The 21,614-nt window shown below is 38.9% G+C and overlaps 1 protein-coding gene across 2 annotated transcripts; it reads left to right on the forward strand.

The window, feature by feature from the left end:
- Positions 1-266: 266 nt before the first annotated feature.
- On the forward strand, positions 267-21,244 carry lrrc56 (leucine rich repeat containing 56). Of its 2 annotated transcripts, none has more exons than XM_061917605.1 (11): positions 267-608; positions 5,620-5,707; positions 5,821-5,881; positions 7,074-7,170; positions 7,326-7,523; positions 9,414-9,582; positions 9,651-9,854; positions 10,039-10,106; positions 13,033-13,175; positions 16,252-16,418; positions 16,585-21,244. In XM_061917605.1, exons 1-11 carry the CDS (start codon positions 450-452, stop codon positions 16,926-16,928), a joined length of 1,698 nt encoding a protein of 565 aa, XP_061773589.1. In that variant the 5' UTR covers positions 267-449; the 3' UTR covers positions 16,929-21,244. The 2 variants fall into 2 exon arrangements, with proteins under 2 accessions (XP_061773589.1, XP_061773590.1); XM_061917606.1 differs by having other exon boundaries at positions 9,654-9,854.
- The last annotated feature ends 370 nt before the right edge of the window (positions 21,245-21,614 follow it).

Below are 21,614 nucleotides of genomic sequence, written 5' to 3' on the forward strand. Positions count from 1 at the left end.
GCGTTGACCGGTCTGCAGCTACAAAAAGGTTGGGGACCACTGGTCTACATGACTTGCATGCATATTTCTTTGAGGTCTATTTAATTCAGCACTTATTTTTGTAAATGTTGTTTTAAAAAATGTTTGTTTGCACTACTATTACAATTACAGGTTAAATACCGTAAATGTTTATTACTTTTAAACTCAGTCACAGGAAGTCCAAACGGCAGGTTCCTTTTAAAGCGAATGAGTTTAACAACTACATTTCCCATGATGCAACTGCCGTATCCAGGAAGTTGATCGCAGTTGTCGGGCAAACATTTGACTACAGTGTGGAACATTCGTAGAGTTTGAAACATGGCGGAATTATCATTTTTACCCCAAAAGGCAAAGCTAAAAGTCGTCGGAACAAAGAAAGACATGTCTTTGTAACCCATTGTTTTCCTCACAGGTGAAGCTAGCGGGGAGGAATGGACCGTACGTCTGTAAAACGGGAGTTTCGGCCTGGTTCTGGTCGGGTGCAGGTGACTGAGATGAATGAATCTGGCCCAATCAACCCAGTTCCTGTCCTTAAAAAGCGAGATGAGGCTGACACAGAGCAACTTATTTGTCTCTCCAAGGAGAAGCTGGTAAGCAGCGGCTAATATTTTCATTATCTTCAAAAGAAGTGGTAGTGTTACTGCAGTGTTGCTGTATTTTACAGCAAGTTGGCAATGAAAACATATTAGCCTTACATAATGGGTTAAAATAAGAACAAACAAATGATACTTTCAATTAGTGCGAACAAACGATTACATTTACAGTTAATCAGATTAATCACACTTTTGCATTTTAAGTCATTGTGAATTATTGCAGTAAATTACTTCCATCCATCCATTTACTACCGCTTATTCAGCTACAATCAGGCGGAAGGTGGGGTACACCCTGGACAAGTCGCCACCTCATCGCAGGGCCAACACAGATAGATAGACAACATTCACACTCACATTCACACATTAGGGCCAATTTAGTGTTGCCAATCAACCTATCCCCAGGTGCATGTCTTTGGAAGTGGGAGGAAGCCGGAGTACCCGGAGGGAACCCACGCATTCACGGGGAGAACATTCAAACTCCACACAGAAAGATCCCGAGCCTGGGATTGAACCCAGGACTGTAGGCAGACGTATTGTGAGGCAGACGCACTAACCCCTCTCCCACCGTGAAGCCCGCAGTAAATCACTTGAATAACAAAATTTAAATCAACTCAAAAAAAAGACCCCCATATTTTGACACAAATTATTTTTTTTATTAGAAGGCCATACAGGAATATTTTTAAATTGTTTTACTTGAATAAACTTGCCATTTAATTGCTTAAAACTGTTGTATTTATGCTGAAAAAGAAGTCAATAAATTGTAGGGTACAAATACTGGCAGGTTAGTTGCCAGACATTTAAATATCCATCCATCCATCCATCCATTTTCTACCGCTTGTCCCTATTGGGGTCCCGGGGGGTGCTGGAGCCTACCTCAGCTGCATTCGGGCGGAAGGCAGGGTACACCCTGAAAAAGTCACCACCTCATCGCAAGGCCAACACAGATAGACAGACAACATTCACACACTGGGGCCAATTTAGTGTTGCCAATCAACCTATCCCCAGGTGGGAGGAAGCCGGAGTACCCGGAGGGAACCCACGCAGTCACGGGGAGAACATGCAAACTCCACACAGAAAGATCCCGAGCCCGGGATTGAACTCGGAACTACTCAGGACCTTCATATTGTGTGGCAGACTTACTAACCCCTGTCCCACTGTGCTGCCATGTTTAAATATTAACAATGAAAGTGGTGACACTTTTTTATTTGCAGTAATGCACCCTGAAAACAACAACCGTACATTTTACAGTAATAAAAAGAAAACAAGCAGCTCATTTGGCAAAATTTTATCATAAAAATAACTTTGGTAGTATTTTTAAATTTGCAGTAAATTGATGTAAAAACACTGTAAAGATTTAAGTAATGGAGCATGTGCTCCAAAATTAATTGCGTGAATAATCTGCATTTTATATGATTAATACAATAATGTGTTTTGATTTATTGCAAGAGTTACTGCATTATCTTTTACAGCCCTAGTTTCAAGATATAACGATGTCAACTCTATTGTATTCACATTAGTTGACGGTCACACGAATATTAATAGTGATACAATCAAGAGGTGGGTAAAGTAGCCAAAAATTATACTGATGTAAAAGTATAGTTGCTTAAGAGTAAAGTGTCTCAAGTAAAATTAAAAAGTAATCATACTAATGATTTCTTGAGTTAAGAGTAAGTAAGTATTCAGAGAAAATTGCATAGAAGCAAAATCTATAAGTCTTGGACAAAAAAGCCAACACACACCATCATGGTAACATTTTTAAGAAACATGAATGGCTGAGTTGGGGGAAAAAAATGAATTATGCAAATGCTTCTTTAGTTTACAAGATTCTCCATGGACTCGCTCCACCTGCACTAAAATAATTTATGAAGACAAGCTTAAATCGATTGATTAGGTCAGGATATATGTGACTACCTGTTCCCATTCAGAAAAAGGGCCGTGGGCAGTCAGTTTTTTCATATCGCATGTCACACTTATGGAACACAATACCGCAGGACTTACAAACTCTTACTTATTTCAATAAGCATCTAAAACTGTGGTAACTTGAAAATCAAAACTGCAATCATAATGAATCATGAAATCCTCTGGATGTGTTGTATTATCACATGTAATTGATATTATTGATAACTGTCTTGTATATCGTAACGCTCAGGCACTGTAGCACTTGAGCGCTTAAGCACTTGGGCACTCTTACGCTTAAATTCAATTTAAATCAGGAAGAACTGAACACTTTTAAGGCATAACTAAAAGCAACATTTCAAAAATGCACACATTTTTACTCTATTGTAAACACTGCTACTATATGCTTGTTTCATTTATTTTTAATGTATTGTATTGTGCTGTGTAACGTATTGTGCTGTTGTGTTGATTTGTTTCATGTTTAGGGACAGTGGATGGAAATTAGCATCCTTGCTATAATCCGTCATATTTACACATCCTGTGTTGGGTTCATTAATGTGCATTGTACTTTTAAATAAATAAACTCTAAATAAAAACAACTATTTATGCATCCGTGCAGCTAAAACATTTAAAAAAAAAAACAGCTTCAACTTACCGTAACTTGTTTTTTCTAGTTGGAAGTAGAGTTTTTGTAGGCTGAAATGTGAACATTTCTACTGACACAGATGACAGCGCATTATATAAATGTTATTTTTTTCTTGTTTGTAAGTAAACGTTGAAGAGTTGTGCTGCCTCGCCTGACATCATGTCAATTTTTGCAATGTGTAGTTTGTGTGCGGTCGAACTGCTAGACTCAAATGTTACTAGTGTTTAGGTTTGATTGGTCGAACAGAGTCATGTGACCTTGCCCGCTGGAAGAAGGCTCTCTAACAAGCCAAATGAATGTGCTTTTGCAAGCAGTAATCAATATAATATTAATCATGTTTCTTCTTCACAAAGATATTCATTTAAAAGTAAAAAGTATGTTGCATTAAAACAACTCTGACAAGTACAAGTTATCCAAAAAGTTACTTCAGCAAATGTAATAGAGTAAATGTAACAACTTACTACCATGAATTGATTAATGTGGACCCCGACTTAAACAAGTTGAAAAACGTATTCGGGTGTTATAGCAGAACTGGACACATTTTTGACAGGCACCTAATTTTATGTATTGGCCCTTACTGTAATTGTGGTTATCCTGGGCTATCCAGCCATGCCCATGTCTGGGTTAGACCTACGACCACACATGTCTACTGATTGAGAGTTCTGATGAGCAGCTAAAAGCCCTGTGCTGTCAACTTATTTTCCAGTGTGGTTGTTAAGGGTGAATGTGAGTGTGAATGTTGTCTGTCTATCTGTGTTGGCCCTGCGATGAGGTGGCGACTTGTCCAGGGTGTACCCTGCCTTCCGCCCGATTGTAGCTGAGATAGGCGCTAGCGCCCCCCCGCGACCCCGAAAGGGAATAAGCGGTAGAAAATGGATGGAAAATGGATGGTTGTTAAGGGTTTACACAGCATACTACTGCACAGCTACATTAGCTAGGATCTGTTACATCCGCATATTCAGATAATTACAATCATTAATGAGTTGTGAAGTGAAGTGAATTATATTTATATAGCGCTTTTTTTCTAGTAACTCAAAGCGCTTTACATAGTGAAACCCAATATCTAAGTTACATTTAAACCAGCGTTGGTGGCACTGGGAGCAGGTGGGTAAAATGTCTTGCCCAAGGACATAACGTCAGTGACTAGGATGGCAGAAGCGGGGATCAAACCTGCAACCCTCAAGTGGCTGGCACGGCCACTCTACCAACCGAGCTATACCGTCCCACCTGAGTCATACTATACAGTATTATTCGAGCATGTTTAGACCTCGATAGATAGTACTTTATTGATTCCTTCAGGAGAGCTCCTTCAGGAAAATTATGTTACATTATGTTATTACACAAAATGTAGCCCCAGGCGTCCCTTAAAATGTTTGTATGTGACCCTAAAGGTTTGGACACACCTGTTCCGTAGCCACTATAGTAGGTATATACTGTATACTGCAGATCAATTAATGGTAAGACTCTTTCTATCAATAGTGGCTGTATAAATGGCTATTGTAAATGCTGTCTTCTATGCAGGGTCAAAAAGGACAACCTCAAATAAATAAATTAATCTTTGAATAATTACTTAAATGTGCCATTAATTAGTTGAAGTTAGATTGAATCATTTAATTAATTATTGATTTGATTTTGTGATTTAATTATGTATTTGATTATTTCATGATTTAATCAGGGGGACGGCGTGGCGCAGTTGGGAGAGTGGCCGTGCCAGAAACCTGAGGGTTCCTGGTTCAATCCCCACCTTCTACCAACCTCGTCACGTCCATTGTGTCCTTCAGCAAGACACTTCGTCCTTGCTCCTGATGAGTCGTGGTTAGCGCCTTGCATGGCAGCTCCCTCCATCAGTGTGTGAATGTGTGTGTGAATGGGTGAATGTGGAAATAGTGTCAAAGCGCTTTGAGTACCTTGAAAGTAGAAAAGCGCTATACAAGTATAACCCATTTACCATTTATTTCAAGATTGAATGATTTTTTAACTTGAATTTATTCGAATAATCATTACACAACTTATTTCATTATTTCATTATATAATGATTTATTACATTTTTATGATTTAGTGATTCATTAATTGATTGAATTATTTCACAATTTAATCAAATATATCATGATTTAATGAAGTATTTCAATATTTCATGATTCGATTATTCCACAATTAAATTTGTTGATTCATTACTTAAATATTTATTTCATGATTTGATTGCTTGACAATTTCATTAATTATTGCATAAGTAATTGTTTTTAATTATGTTGTCATTTAGTTAATATTTCATAATTTAAGTAATAAAAAATATATTTTTTAAATATTACTATTGTACATTTAATAACACTTGTAAGTATTTAATTTTAATCATAGTTAATTAAAAAAACATTTAAGAAATTATTTTAAGGTTTTCCTTCATCTAATTTTATCCCATTCGACCCTCAATAGTCCTATGTGCACTTACTGAGTTTCTGTCCATCACAGGAACTGCTATGTGGAACAAAAGATCTCTCTCAGGTGACCTCACTGGAAATCTGCGTGAACACTCAAGAAAATAGTCTGGGAAACATTGGTAAGCTGCATAGCACCAGATGGTATCTTTGGAATAAAACAAAGGTATTGAAGGAGTCAATCAGGTGCTCATGCTGCTGTCTTATTCAGAAAACTTATGTGACCATCTTTTAGGTACTTATTTGCCCAGGCTGGTGCTGCTCAAAATGAACAACAGTGTGATCATGTCAATGAGGTGAGTATAAAATGACATAATATACAACTGTGGCAACAAATGTAGCTTACCACTATCATAGTGTGAATTAATGGTAGGTTCTCAGTTTTCTGTGTTTTTTTAATGACTACAAACGCGCTTTATTATTCAATTTATTTATTATTTTTATTGTTATTATTATTATTATCACATCGATGTTGACTTTGTTTGGAGTTTGGCTATTTTTTATTAATTTAAATTTTATAATTAGCAACACTGTCTAAATATACAAAAATCAAATGTTCACTGCAGAATTTGCTGATTCTGGAATATATCCATCCATCCATCCATTTTCTACCGCTTATTCCCTTTTGGGGTCGCGGGGGGCGCTGGCGCCTATCTCAGCTACAATCGGGCGGAAGGCGGGGTACACCCTGGACAAGTCGCCACCTCAATTCTGGAATATACAAAATTAAAATAAGTGAAGGGAGACGTTTTTCCACACGGATCTTAGTTTTTTTTTGAAAATATGGCCCCCAAAACAATTTAGTTAAAAAGCCCTGTCATACAAAGACTGAAGTTTAAGGTCAGCAAATTTCTTGAATTTGAAAAATTTAAGAAATCTTCATGGGTTCTGTTTTTTTGGGGGGGGGTCCCCCTGTTTTATGCATTTAAACTATGTAAAAAAAAAAAAAGTCAAAACATTTACCACATATGTGGTCCTCTCCAAGGTTACTCATAGTCTTCATTGTCACTGTCACCGACGTCCCACTGGGGTGAGTTTTTCCTTGCCCTTATGTGGGCTCTGTACCGAGGAGGTCTTTGTGGTTTGTGCAGCACTTTGAGACACTTGTGATTTAGGGCTATATAAATAAACATTGATTGATTGATTGATGATTGATAAACGACTTGTCCAGGGTGTACTCCGCCTTCCGCCCGATTGTAGCTGAGATAGGCTCCAGCGCCGCCCGCAACCCCAAAGAGAATATGTGGTATAAAAATGGATGGATGGATGGATGGCATTTCATATGTTCTTAAAAGTCTAAAATGAGTTGTACACCTCTGTTGTAGATATATTTGTCAATCAGCTCTGATCTAAGCATAATTGCTGTACCACAGGATAAATGAAACTATATAAATATTGCGTATCATATAATATAATAATATTAATAATGATAGTGAAATGCTACATTACAATATATAATGGTTTATTTGTCTTGTTTTGTCTCTTTAGAGATCTGGGAACCACCTTTTCACAACTGCAGGTGCTGTGGATGTCTCGTTGCTGCCTACAAGACCTCGATGGCATTTCATCTCTCTCCTCTCTCAGGGTAGAGTTCATTGACTTTGCATTAGTATCCTCTATTCTGCTCATCAACATTTCGAGTCCTTATCCGTCCCTATTCCGTTAACATGACTATCAGCATCTTTTTTTTATGTGTCAGACTGATGATACTCTGTATTATTTTCTTTTTTTCCTACTCAGGAACTATACTTGGCATTTAACAAAGTGTCAGATCTGAGTCAGGTTGGCATGCTGGAGAACTTGCAAGTGTTAGATGTAGAGGGAAATGATGTGGATGACCTTGTCCAGGTTCAATATCTTGGGCTGTGTGGCAAACTACATACCCTCACCTTGGAGGGAAACCCTGTGTGTCTGCAACCAAACCCTACTACCACACAGGTTGGTAAATGTGTTGTTATACTGGAAGCATAAAGATGAAACTGATACATGTATGAAGCATCTTAGATGGGCTCTCATGTTTTTCTTATGATACAAGAGATGTCCTCTTTGCAGCCTCTTTTGTCCCTTAGAGAGCAAAACACGGATATTTAAGAGTTACTGTTTCAGGATTTGAGGAAATTGGTAGGATAAAGCTAGTTTTTCTTTTAGCACCCAGGTTAAAACAATCATCTATCTACAGTGTTACCCCAGTTTAAAAGTGTTTTGAGATAAGAGTTGTCTCCAAGTTAGTCTGGTTGTACTTGCTAGCATTGGATGGAAATAACTTCCAACCATGGGACGGAAGAAAGTGGGTGTAAAGGACAGCACTGAGATGAAGAAGTGGATGATATTTATTGAATTAAAGAAAAAACTTGGCGAAGCAATTTGAGCTTATTACAGTTAGTCTGCACCATACTGAAGCAGAATTAGTCTAATGCCAGCCAAGGATGTTAAAATAATCTATGGGCGGCAGATATTTATCCATGAAAATATGGAGAAGCTGCTGTTGGTGTATTTGAAAGCGAAGCAATTTGAAGGAGATACCGTTGAAGTGCATGCTTCTAGGTATATGTTGTACATAGTTATTACATCCATCCCTCCATCCATTTTCTACCGCTCGCTTGTCCCTTTCAGGGTCGCATTACTTCTAAAAAATATCTCAGTAGTGCATTCAATTGAATTGTTTTTCATACAGTATTTATTATCTGAAAGTAAGTTTTTCTTTGTAAAAATATATGGTACTTGTTAAAATTGTGCTGTATTTTGGGTGGTCTGGTTGGTCGGCAAAACACCAATTAAAATGGTTCAATGGGCAACATTGACTTGAAATAGTGTTTTGATTTGAGAGCTCCATCACAAAACCAATTAAGATCACACGGTGACATACGACGACACTTATTTGCAATTGTTTTCTACTTGCCAAGATTCACAATTATATTTCTAGAAATTTCCTTAGTTTTAAGGGATATTTACCTATTGTTAGTCATATCTTAATTTGAGCATGAATAATGAATGGTACATGTTTTTCCTATTCTATAGTTTAAATTGAGAAAATACAGTAAATATTCAAATAAGATATTTTGGTTTTCCCCCACATTGAATTTTAAAGATTCTGCAACATCTCGAGTATGCTTAATTTAAGAATTTTGAGTTAGTTTTAGGAATAAAGCTTGTTTTCAGAATAATATACCTATTTCTTTATTAAAAGTCCTGCTAATTTCAATATAAAAATAATAATTTAAATTCTTATCAAATAAAATTATCTGTCAATGCAGCAAGTGAATTTCACTAGTTTTTAGTATTTTTTTTTCTAAAATCTAGTGTTTTTATTTTTTATATTTTGACATTTTTACAGTGTGTACATATTAAAAGAGGTCTCCTTGATGTCTTTAATGGCACATTGGTGTGTGTACATATTATATACACTGTCAGGGCATTCCCACTACTGAGTTACAGCAGAGTGGAAAGTTTCGGGGCCACAATAATAGAGTTTATTTATGCTCACCAGCAGAGAATTAATTAGGAAACTGGGGCAATGAAGGCAGAGGCTGAGCTGAATATGCATTAGGCTTGCGCTTTGTAGCGACTGAGAGGTACTTGGGTTTGCCAAACTCTTTTTTAACACATAGCTCCCGTCTTCCTCTTAACTAAGCCTTACTTTCATCATCTTTTTCATTCCCCCTAGTCTCATAGACTGCATCTGTGAGAAAATGCATCAGACTAGATGTGTCCATCAAATCAGTGCCAACTTGTTTTATGGCCTACTGTATATGCAGTAGTTCTCTCCTGTTCTTCAATGTCAACCCATAATTTTCTCTTTTTCCTTATTTCTTTTGCCCTCCGGATCAGGCTGACTACAGTTACTGGGATTCAGTGAGGGAGTTGGTCCCTCAGCTGCGTTACCTTGACAATGCAAGAGTGGAGAATGGTAGACCAAACTCCAGCGGCACCATGTGGGAAGACTGGAGCATCCTGAGAAACTGCATCAGAGACTACTACACAACGGCTACCGAAGACAGTGAGCATCTGTTTGTGTGGTAGACACAACTTTTTATGAAGTGTTTTTTCTTTAATACTTTTGTGCAGCAGACAGTGCACGTCCCTACAACCGTTCCAGTTCTGCCAGGCGGCCTGCTTCCAGCCTCCGGTCCCTCTCATCAGCAAGTACTGCTGACTCCAGGCCCTTGACATCATCGTCATCAGGGTTTCTTTCGTCTCCTTTGTCCACACCTGGTTCTGAAGATTCAGACTTTGCCGAAGTTGAAGCAGACAGCAGCGTCCTCACACATGGTTAAATATCTTTATAGTTATGTTTAATAGCGTCTACTTGTCTTTTTTTTGGACTCATTTGGGTCCCTTTTATTTCTAATATTGCAATACAATGACAAATGCTCTTAACCTAACGTGAAGAAAAAAAATGTCGTAGAGCTCATGAACTGAAATTTGTCTATTCTTATTTTGATGATTTGTGCAGGAGCTGGCAAGATCGTGTTCTGTGGGAACCCTGTAAAGGCTGTACGAGCAAGACGTGAAAAGTTGAGAGTAAGTTTCATTTAACGAGATAAATTAAAGTTACGCATTGAATAACATAGAACATTAGAATCACGCATCGGGAATCGGTTTGGTCTTTTTAGGCAGTCTGTGTTTACTCAGTCATCTCATTCAAATGCACTTTTAGAACCAGCGTCCTGTGCTTTGGACATTTGTTTTTATTCTTTTGCCAAAGTTACACATTTCGGGAAAAAATAGTTATGTTATGTGAAACAAGCTTGTCCACTGCAAAGAATGTTGGCTCGCAGGAGGTACTTGTGAGTTAGTTTGCTGCGTTGTTAAAGAATACTGCAAATAGGCTCGACTTGGTACAAACATGGATGGGCATTGGGCACCTTTCACATTTGATTCCTGGTTCCCAGAAATGGTTCTCGGAAATGGAGTCCATAGTGAGGCCAGCAAGGGATCCTCTTGCATGTAGACACGTCGGCATCGCATAGACATCACCAACTGATGCAGAGGAAAGGTCCACCCCGGGTCCCGACTTGGAACAACTAGCGCCTCCTCTGTGAAAACTGATTCGTGACCACCTGATAACCTGTCCACGCAGGAGAGGGGGCAGAGCAGAAGGAGAGACGGCAGATCAACTGGTCTAAAAAGGGGTCTATATAAAGGCTAGAGTGTATACATGAGTTTTAAGATGGGACTTAAATGCTTCTACTCATGTAGCATATCTAACTGTTACTGCTAGGACATTTTAGAGTAATGGAGCACGGACAGAAAGCGCTCTAAAGTCTGCAGACTTTTTTGGGGCTCTGGGAATCACTAATAAGCCGGAGTTCTTAGAACGCAGATTTCTGGCCAGGACATTTAGTACAATACAATCTGCAAGATAGGATGGAGCTAGACCATTTAGTATTTTATACACAAGTAGTAAAACCTTAAATTCGCATCTTAAGTGCACAAGAAGCCAGTGCAGGTGAGCCAGTATAGGCGCAATATGAACAAACTTTCTTGTTCTTGTCAAAAGTCTAGCAGCCGCATTTTGTACCAACAGTAATCGTTTAATGCTAGCCATAGGGAGGCCCAAAAATAATATGTTACAATAATCGAAATGAACACATGAATAATTATCTCAGCGTCGGTGGTGGACAAAATGGGATGAATTTTAGCGATATTACGCAGATGAAAGAAAGTTGTTTTAGTGGCAACACTCTTAATGTGTGACTCAAACGAGAGAGTTGGGTCGAAGATAATACCGAGATTCTTTACCGAGTCACTTTGTATAATTTTTTTTTGTCAAATGTTAAATTGGTATTAACAAATAAGTGCTGGTGTCTAGCAGGTCCGATAGTCAAAATTTCTGTTTTCTTAGCGTTGAGATGCAAAAAGTGGCTGGACTGCATTGTTGGATTTAATTAAGATACGCCAACAGAAGACTACATTAGAAACACAATTATTGATATAAAATATGTGACTGACTCAAGCCGTCCGGGTTCCACTGACCATCAAAGAGGGACATGACGTCGAGCAGTTTGTGACTTGTTTATTTTTTCAAATAAACCTTCATGCAGGCTAGGTCGCTTTTCAGCTCCTTCCTTCTCCACTGCTCGGTCTTCGGTCTGCTTTTCAGTCGGCCGCGTCTTCGTCTGCCTCTTGCTCTCCGTCTCTCACGCGCTGCATGTGCTTCTGCCTCTCCAACTCTCTCCCCGTTCTCTGCTGCTGCCCTTTTACACATTGCGAGATTAGATGATTGTGCCCAGGTGGGCGATCCACGCACCTAATCTTGTTTACGGCGTCGATCCTGGCGCGCACAGCCTCACCGCTGGCCCGACGGCCCCGCCTCCTCGCCACCATCTTGAAGTGGGCCCCGCCGTGCCCTACCTCGCTGTCTGTCTGTCGGCCACGCCTCCCCACTTAATAATTGATATGTTTCTTAACTAAACTATCAATAAATAGTAATATTTATATTCAAATAAAAATACAGCTTCACCACTTTCGTCATAATTTTTGCGCTTAGGAAACTAATCTATGACTTTAGCTCCTTACTTTTTCTATTTGGTTTGATATTGGTGGTGGAAAAGTGTATAAAACTGGTTACCACTGGCCTATACGTATCACAGCTGATATAAGATAATTTTTGGTGGCCCTTAGGGGGCGCTCGTGGCCCAACAATGGCCCTATGGTTAAGATCCACTGGTGTAGTTGTTATATCCTGTGTTCTTTCACTTCTGAGTCTTATTTGCAAGTGTTATATATTTGTAGTGGACTTTGCATGCAGTTGCAATTCCGAGACATTGATGGCAGTAGTGTTTAGACTATGACGTGGTGCCTGGCTAAGAAGTAGTCTTTGCCATAAGGTTGAATGGGTCAGTCTAACTTCATGTGGCTCCTTACATAGTGTTGATACAGTAAGTGTTGTGCTTATTACACAAGAGTTGTTTGATTTTAATGTGCATCTGAGTTGTAGTTTTTAATATGCAAATTTGGAGGCATTGAAATCACCATGTGATATCGCTAATGCCAAAAAGTAGCACGTTTTTACATGGCAAAGCCAATATAAATCAAGGTAACACATTTTGAAAAGTGAAGCCGTACTTTATGTTTAAGCCTTTTCTATTGGGCATACTTGCTTTGTGGGTATGGAAAATTGCATCAATGCCTAGGAGCAGTCCGGATGAGTCCACTGTAAGTGTTGCTTGAGTACTGGTTTCCCCACCAAATGTTTAAGCGGGTGTTTCGTCTGCAACCGGACCTGATGTCACGTGCATCAAAAGTATCGAAAATGGTATTGTTCATTTTTACATGAATCTATACCTGGTTGTACAGAGGGAATTGAGTCGGTAACTACAAAAGTACCAAATTTGGTACTATATCTTTAGGTGAAATACCAGCCAGTATCAATTAAAATTCAGCATGTGACTCCATATGTCTACTTATAGTCCACAGACTCATGAAGTAATGTTTTTTCTCATAGACTGCACCCTGTGTGTCAACTTTTAACCCCCGTGACCTGACCATCCATATACCAGAGCACATGTATGACCCAGAAGACCATGATGGGAATGAGTGTGGTGATGTTTTTGCTGAACTTAAAGCTTGGAGGGAGAAGCATAGCAGGTACTACAAAATATACATCGGTGCACACAGTTATGATATAAACTTCTGCTGGTTTCAGTTTTGTGGAAACTTTTTTGGGAAAGCCTTTATGTCTGTCTGTGTGGCTGTGCTTTACAGAGCAAGGTTCATAAAAGAACGCATGAATAAGTTTGGTGTAGAACAGGGGCGTCGCCAGACATATTTCACTGGGGCACGCGCCCCACTGTTGATCTGCAGTGCCCCAGTAAAAATGTCACCAATAAAAAAAAAAACGCTTCAGTTTTAAGTCTACATAACATAGACAACAGCGCACATACCACTTAGTATGGTAATTGATTGCTACTGTATTCACTCTACGAAACAATGAGCACATGGCTACTTAATATGGTAATTTATTCACGTGGTGGATGAGACTTCAGTTGAGAGAGAGAGAGAGAGAGAGAGAGGGGGGGGTCGATTCACTGCGTGAGGTAGGTAACGTTAGCCAACAACAATTTGTTAATTACATTATTTTGATTTTGATTTGACTCAAACTGTAACTCCTAGATGGAATTAAGAAAGTTATTCGCCCGCAGCAGAGAAGAAGCAGCAGGAAAAAGAGATGTAAGTGAAGTCCTAGCTAGCTAGGCAACATCATTGTCTTAAGTTGATGCTAAGTTAGCTAACGTTATTCCTTGTATCAAGACAAACATATTCATTTGCTGTACGAGTTGTCGGGGGAATTTACAATGAACATGAAACATAATGTTGGTTATTGTCTGCTGGTTCTGCATCAATGATGATTTGGAGTAAGCATGTGTGAGTTGTGTGTTGGCCCTGCGATGAGGTGGTGACTTGTCCAGGGTGTACCCCGCCTTCCGCCCGATTGTAGCTGAGATAGGCGCCAGCGCCCCCCGCGACCCCGAAAGGGAATAAGCAGTAGGAAATGGATGGATGGATGTGTGAGTTGAGTGCTTCTCAAATGGTTTATCTTCAGGAAGAAAAACATTTTTCCATATCATCAAGTTGTGAGCCAAATTTTTAAATCATTCAAGTTTATTTCACAGAAAAATAGCACAGTATACTCGTCGGTGTGACTTTGACTAAAATAATCTTGTTTTGTCACCAGAAAAATGGCTACAGCTAAAGCATCTGGTTTTGTTTCCAGAAAAAATAGTAACATTTCTGTATTTGTTTTCAGAAAGATGGCTGAAAATATCGGGTTTTGTTGCCCCATTTAGATTTTTAAAAAATATATTTCCATGTCTGTCCTGAGTACTCCTCCAACTCGTTAGTCGGTTTGCCTTTTGCTAAAATACTCACTAATAGTCACTAGAAAAATGGCTAAAAATATCTGGTTTTGTTGCCACAATTTGATTTTTTTCTCCCTTAACTTTTTTTTTTCCATGCACACATCTGACTGCGACTCACTGAAAATGACACACAATACACTTTTATGTCACGACCCACCAGTTGGGAACCACTGGTCAACTGTGTAACAGTTACTGTAATATTTCCATGTCTGTCCAGAGCAGGGGTAGGGAACCTATGGCTCTAGAGCCAGATGTGGCTCTTTTGATGACTGCACCTGGCTCTCAAATACATCTGAGCTGACATTACTTAACACGATTAGTAATGAATAATTCCGCCAGTAATCGGTGTTAAAAATAACGTTTATCATATAAAACATTCGTATGCATTTTAATCCATCCATCCGTTTTCAACCGCACCTGTTCAATAAGTCACATCAATGGTAAGAAGTCCATCCATCTATTCTCTACCGCTTGTCCCTTTTGGGGTCGCGGGGGTTGCTGGAGCCTATCTCAGCTGCATTTGGGCAGAAGGCGGTGTACACCCTGGACAAGTCGCCACCTCATCACAAGGCCAACACAGATAGACAGACAACATTCACACTCACATTCACACACTAGGGCCCATTCAGTGTTGCCAAAGAAGTATTTCATTTGATATTGGTTAGCTTCAGAATAAAAATGATGTAAAATATAAGACTTATACTCTAAAAATGTAGGTCTTACTTAAAAAATGCATGCATTTAGTTGTATTCAGTGTTAAAACATATGATACGGCTCTCATGGTAATACACTTTAAAAAATTTGGCTTTCATGGCTCTCTCAGCCAAAAAGGTTCCCGACCCTTGCTCCAGAGTGATTGACCACTTTGCAAAAATGAAAAGGAGACGTTACAGTTTACTTCTCAGAAAATGATTCCCTGAACAGACACACAACAGTTGTTCATTTATTCTACTACTGTGGCTTTATTGTTTTGTGTATATTTTATAGATTTGTGTATCTGAAATAGGATTAGCCACATTGGCATAAATGAAAATTAAATAATATAAAAGTACCCAGAGATGTAGGGGTGCTTTATTTTCTGTTTTACTTTTGTAGATGTTAAATTCGTTAAAATGTGTTTAAATTTGATGTTAAATTTTTGCCTTTACCAGTAGCAGTTTAGAAGTCTGGAGTAAAAAAGTGCACAAGTAGGTCAAATGCATTAATTAATTTCAGGTGGTTAATCAAAGATCCATACAACGTAATCTGATATGATTTCATAGTTTAAAGCACTATTTATGTATTTTTTATGATAAATAAGTGCTAAAAATGTTCTCGCTTGCGCGCTTTGCACGCTCACATGAATTATTTGTGCCCCAGGTGTGCCCCAGTACAGTATTAGGTCTAGTGACGCCCCTGGTGTAGAAGAAATTATGAGAAGAGATGTTAAACCACGGCTTCTCATCCAACCTTCTTGTCACCCACTATTCTTTACCAATATTTTCATTTTCTTCTGCAGACACAGTATCACTAAAAAATAAATAAATACAGAAGTAAATAAAAACAATATAAACCTATTATAATAACAATATTTAAAAAAATAAAGATAATATATTAATAAACGTAAAAATAATGGTGAAATAAACTATGCACCATAACTGGGATGGGAACCCTTTTGGGTTTGACTGGCCTATTAAAGGACCCCTAATGCATGCAGTGTGAAATCCAACGATTTACATATCAAGGATGACGTCATTTAAATATGTGGTCTATTAGTTATATTACCTGTTTTCCATGCACCTATATGCTGTTAATTTTTCTTTCAGGCGACTTGAAGAAATACAGAGCGACAGGTTACCTCAAGTACTGGTTGTTCAGCATGGCAACAAGGATGATGATGATGATGAAGGGGAAGGTTTCGATGGTGTCCACAGTTATGATGAAGAACAAAGCGAGGACGGTACCGATTCATCTTTTAGGCCCATTTGTTCAGGTAAATACACTTTAAATATACATACATTTTTGATAAAATTCAAAGGGGTCATATTATGATTTTTTTTTCTTTATCAACCTGAATCAACTATAAGTAAGCTGCAAAAGTTGTATAATACCAGGCTGTAAAAACTGTCTTACTGCATGTTTTCTCATATATTTTTCAGGCCAGTTTAAACGCACGTTGCATGATGTGGATCAACGTTCCTTGTCCTCTGACATCACACATTGGCCTTGTCCTCCTCCTAAGTTTTTAGGTTCAAAACCAGCCTCTGGTAATAACAAGAACCCAACAGGAAACTGTTCACAGAGGATTCGAATTAACCGGGGCACTTCAGAACACATACTTCATTCTTACAGCGATGTTGCAAAGGCTACACATACAGAGCGGCCAATCAAGAGTGTCCAGCAGGTGACGAGAACTAAACCGCTTCGACCGCCATCACCTATACGCATAACTCAGTCATGTAAAATTGGTAGCCTGGGCGGACGGTTAAAGGATTCATGGTAAAGCATTATTCAGTTCTTGCCTCTTTTTGTATTATTTAAACTGTCTGCAGCTAATTACCATGAATACAATTTTCAAACTCATCTGCAGAATCTCACTCAGGTTGCATGGTATGCAAAATATTGTTGGCAAAACAAAGATAATAAGACTTTAGTCTTAGCATGACTTTACCCCTCAGTTTTGTTGTTTTAATTGCTGTGACACTTGAAATGTTGAATTTTCTTGCTACCTATGTATTATATCCAATCAATTTACAAATAGTAAATATAATATTATTTTGGATTAAGTGTAAAGTAAATAAAAGTTTGGTTTGTGTGTAGTTATGCTGACATAATGGCAACTCATGCTGTGATAACTTTATAATACCACATAGGGGCACTATGTCTCAACATATTTATCCTTGAGACAATCCAGAAGAGGGAGCCATATGCATAAGGGTAAAGTCAGGGTTTTAACTTCAATGTGCAAAAGTAAATTGGGTAAATGGTAATACAATCTTAATCCAGGCTATCATAATAGGGGATATTTTAGCTTTTGTCAAATGAATGAAGATTTAAGTCTCACTGGTTGAGCTTGGTTGTTGTCTGTGTGTCCATAGGACCACCAAGATAAGAACAATCATAAATCTTATTGGAAAACAAGCATATGCACATGGTATTTTGAATTGTATGTGGTTTATTTGCATTGTAAGCCTGTACTTTTGTTATCAAAACAAATTAATGGAATTGCTTTGCCTGTCCGGGATAGCAGATAAACATAGCAAATCCCTGCTAACATCTTTGGTGGAAGGGAGTGTGCACTCTGGATCAGATTGCAGTAAGGGTAACTACATTTATGTCAAGAAGAACTTCCACAATAAGCTTTAGGCCTTTACTGTACTGTTAGTGATTATGTGACAGTATTTTGTAGATACAAGATTTTATACTATAAATTGTAAAGTGGCCTTTGCAAGGGTAAACAGACTGTGTTGTTCAGAATGTACAGCCAGGACACAATGCCAATTTATCTATGTAAAATAATTGGCAAAGCCTTCGCCAGTGGGGTGCTAGCTCTCAACCTCTGCCGAGTATTATACAAACCCTGTTTCCATATGAGTTGGGAAATTGTGTCACAAGTAAATATAAACGGAATACAATGATTTGCGAATCCCTTTCAATTTCAATTCAGTTGAATGCACTACAAAGACAACATATTTGATGTTCAAACAAATAAACTTTTTCTTTTTTTTTTGCAAATAATAATCAATTGAGAATTTCATGGCTGCAACACGTGCCAAAGTAGTTGGGAAAGGACATGTTCACCACTGTGTTACATCACCTTTTCTTTTAACAACACTCAATAAACGTTTGGGAACTGAGGAAACTAATTGTTGAAGCTTTGAAAGTGGAATTCTTTCCCATTCTTGTTTTATGTAAAGCTTCAGTCGTTCAACAGTCCTGGGTCTCCGCTGTCGTATTTTACGCTTCAGAATGCGCCACACATTTTCGATGGGAGACAGGTCTGGACTGCAGGCGGGCCAGGAAAGTACCCGCACTCTTTTACTATGAAGCCACGCTGTTGTAACCCTTGTCTTGCTGAAATAAGCCGGGGCGTCAATGATAACGTTGCTTGGATGACAACATATGTTGCTCCAAAACCTGTATGTACCTTTCAGCATTAATGGTGCCTTCACAGATGTGTAAGTTACCCATGCCTTGGGCACTAATACACCCCCATACAATCACAGATGCTGGCTTTTGAACTTTGCGTCTATAACAATCCGAATGGTTACTTTCCTCTTTGTTCTGGAGGACACCACGTCCTCTGTTTCCAAATATAATTTGAAATATGGACTCGTCAGACCACAGAACACCTTTCCAAAAGCCGGCAGCGTTTCAGGATATTGTTGATAAATGGGTTTGGCTTTGCATAGTAGAGTTTTAACTTGCACTTACAGATGTAGCAACCAACTGTAGTTACTGACAGTGGTTTCATGAAGTGTTACTGAGCTCATGTGGTGATATCCTTTCGAACTGATGCCGGTTTTTGATGCAGTACCGCCTGAGGGATCAAAAGTCCGTAATATCATTGCTTACGTGCAGTGATTTCTCCAGATTCTCTGAACCTTTTGATGATTTTACGGACCGTAGATGGTAAAATCCCTAAATTCCTTGCAATAGCTTGTTGAGAAATGTTGTTTTAAAACTTTTCGACAATTTGCTTACAAAGTAGTGACCCTCGCCCCATCTTTGTTTGTGAATTACTTAGCATTTCATGGAAGCAGCTTTTATACCCAATCATGGCACCCACCTGTTCCCAATTAGCCTGCATACCTGTGGGATGTTCCATATAAGTGTTTGATAAGCATCCCTCAATTTTATCAGTATTTATTGCCACCTTTCCCAACTTTTTTGTCACATGTTGCTGGCATCAAATTCCAAAGTTAATGATTTTTTGCCCCCAAAATCTTTTTGATCAGTTTGAACATCAAATATGTTGTCTTTGTTGTATATTCAACTGAATATGGGTTAAAAAGGATTTGCAAATCATTGTATTCCGTTTATATTTACATCCAACCCAATTTCCCAACTCATGTGGAAACGGGTTTGTAGATTAGCCTGTGAGCTATTAGTTTATAGCAGGGCTATTCAACTACAGAGGGCCGCAGTTTCACGAGCCAAAGGGCTCAAGGCCCGGACATCAAAACGTGCAACACATGGACTTTCACACTGCGCAGTCAATAAATTAATTACTCTGCCCTTGATACTCGTTTCCAGTGTGTACAGCTAGACAGATAGTTAACAGCATGAAGAAACAGAAGCTCCGGAAGATTTGTTGAGGATTGATGTTCTTTTTTTGGAATTATTTCCCTTCCTCAGTTTTGTTTCTTTACATTTCTTCCTTCATTTAGGTCTGTAAGACTAAACATTTAAACGTAAAATAATGAGATAGGCTCCCACGACCCCAAAAGGGATAAGCGGTAGAAAATGGATGGATAAACATTACAAAATATTACATCAATTGTGTATTTTACATAAATAATGTTAATTATGTATTTTACAAAAATACAATATGTTTCATGTTAATGAATTCACACAATAAACTACAAATGTTTACGCATATAGAAATTAAACAACATCCACATCAATATTGGACACAAAGTATGTGTCTGTGACTCATTTAAACTAAACCGAAGTTTACCTTATTGCCCTGAGCTGGACAAATTTGGCTCCCCTTTCCTCTACTTTATCTCTCTTGCTTGCTTCTTTGTCTTGTCTTGTCTTAACTTTTTTGTTGTCTCTTTTTGCACTGCTCTCTAAATCTAAATATTGGAACTATTTAACTGGCCTCAACGAAATTGACAAGATCTTGGGTTTGGGGGAACCTATTTGTTGTGACGGAGCGGTTGTTGCTGGACACGCGACGGACTCTTGGGAGAATATGGAGTCCTGCGTGCCTGTCGACCCTTTTCAGTGTAGGATGTGAAGATATCTACCTATTCAGAATGATGACAACAGTACATCCGCTGATTGGAGTAAGCGTTGATCTGGTTTGTCGACAAATTGGAAGTCGCTGGCAGTCTTCAAAGTACCCCAAAGCTGCCACAATTGATTGGAGGATGCTGGAAGAACTGTGGACACTTGTGATTTTGGATCACATCGGACTGTCTGCCCCGCTGGATTTTGAGGACCAGTCATAGACAATTTAGGGTGAAAAACAAATTTAATTTTCACTCTCATACAATACATTCTAACTTGGATTGTTTCCCTGGCTTCGACACTCTCCCGAAGGACAGTGCGGCGAAGACACAACAAACTCCCTTTTTGTCTTTTATGTACACACACTTGTTATTGACTTTGGACTTATCGGCTTCACGACATCAAGGCCACGGGACAGAGACACACTGCAGGCTTACACACACACATGCATCCGCAAAAATGTACGCCACACACAAACCCCACCCCCAATATAACGCCCTCGACGCATATCCCATAGGGGGATGGAAGGATCGGCAGCGCCTGAGAGCTGCGGCCTGCCACCAATACCCCCCACTCCCTCCCCTCTCTTGCTAGATATCTTGAGATGTACGTTGTAATATGTATATGTGCTTTGCTATGGAGGTTTTTTCCCACTCCAGACTGAGCCCTCTTAAGAGCCCAGTCTAGATTGTACTTTTTTACTCATCTTTCCCCAGGGTTTACCTTTTTCCCATCTTTTACGGGGCGCCTTTTGGCGACCCATCAGTGTTCTTGTTCTGTAACTCTGTACACAGTTTGTTTGTCTAATCTTGAACGGGTTTCTGCTGAAAACAAAGTTTCGATGTACCTGTGCAATGACAATAAAGACCTATCCTATCTTACCAGCATACACTGGCTGGCCTTCGTTACACATGATTTCTCATTTTTTTTAAACATTTAAATTGAAAGTTAATGGGACATTGTTTAATTGTATTATTATTTTGTGACTTTAAATACTGAGCAGAATCATCCAAGATGTATTGTATCAATAATCTAAGGCTTCCATCCATCCATTTTCTAACGCTTGTCCCTTTTGGGGTCGCGGGGGCTGCTGGAGCCTGTTTTAGCTGCATTCGGGCGGAAGGCAGAGTACACCCTGGACAAGTCGCCACCTCATCACAGGGCCAACACAGATACACAGACAACACTCACATTCACACACTAGGGCCAATTTAGTGTTGCCAATCAACCT

Source organism: Nerophis ophidion, linkage group LG12 (genome assembly GCF_033978795.1).
Source record: "Nerophis ophidion isolate RoL-2023_Sa linkage group LG12, RoL_Noph_v1.0, whole genome shotgun sequence".
In the NCBI taxonomy this organism is placed as follows: domain Eukaryota; kingdom Metazoa; phylum Chordata; class Actinopteri; order Syngnathiformes; family Syngnathidae; genus Nerophis; species Nerophis ophidion.

What these genes read in the sequence shown, in the direction of transcription:
- lrrc56 (XM_061917605.1), top strand. Translation starts at nt 450, where the DNA reads ATGGACCGTACGTCTGTAAAACGGGAGTTTCGGCCTGGTTCTGGTCGG. An exon ending in AGTGTGATCATGTCAATGAG is followed by an intron (nt 5,882 to 7,073) that starts GTGAGTATAAAA and finishes TTGTCTCTTTAG; the next exon opens with AGATCTGGGAACCACCTTTT. An exon ending in CAGCAGCGTCCTCACACATG is followed by an intron (nt 9,855 to 10,038) that starts GTTAAATATCTT and finishes TGATTTGTGCAG; the next exon opens with GAGCTGGCAAGATCGTGTTC.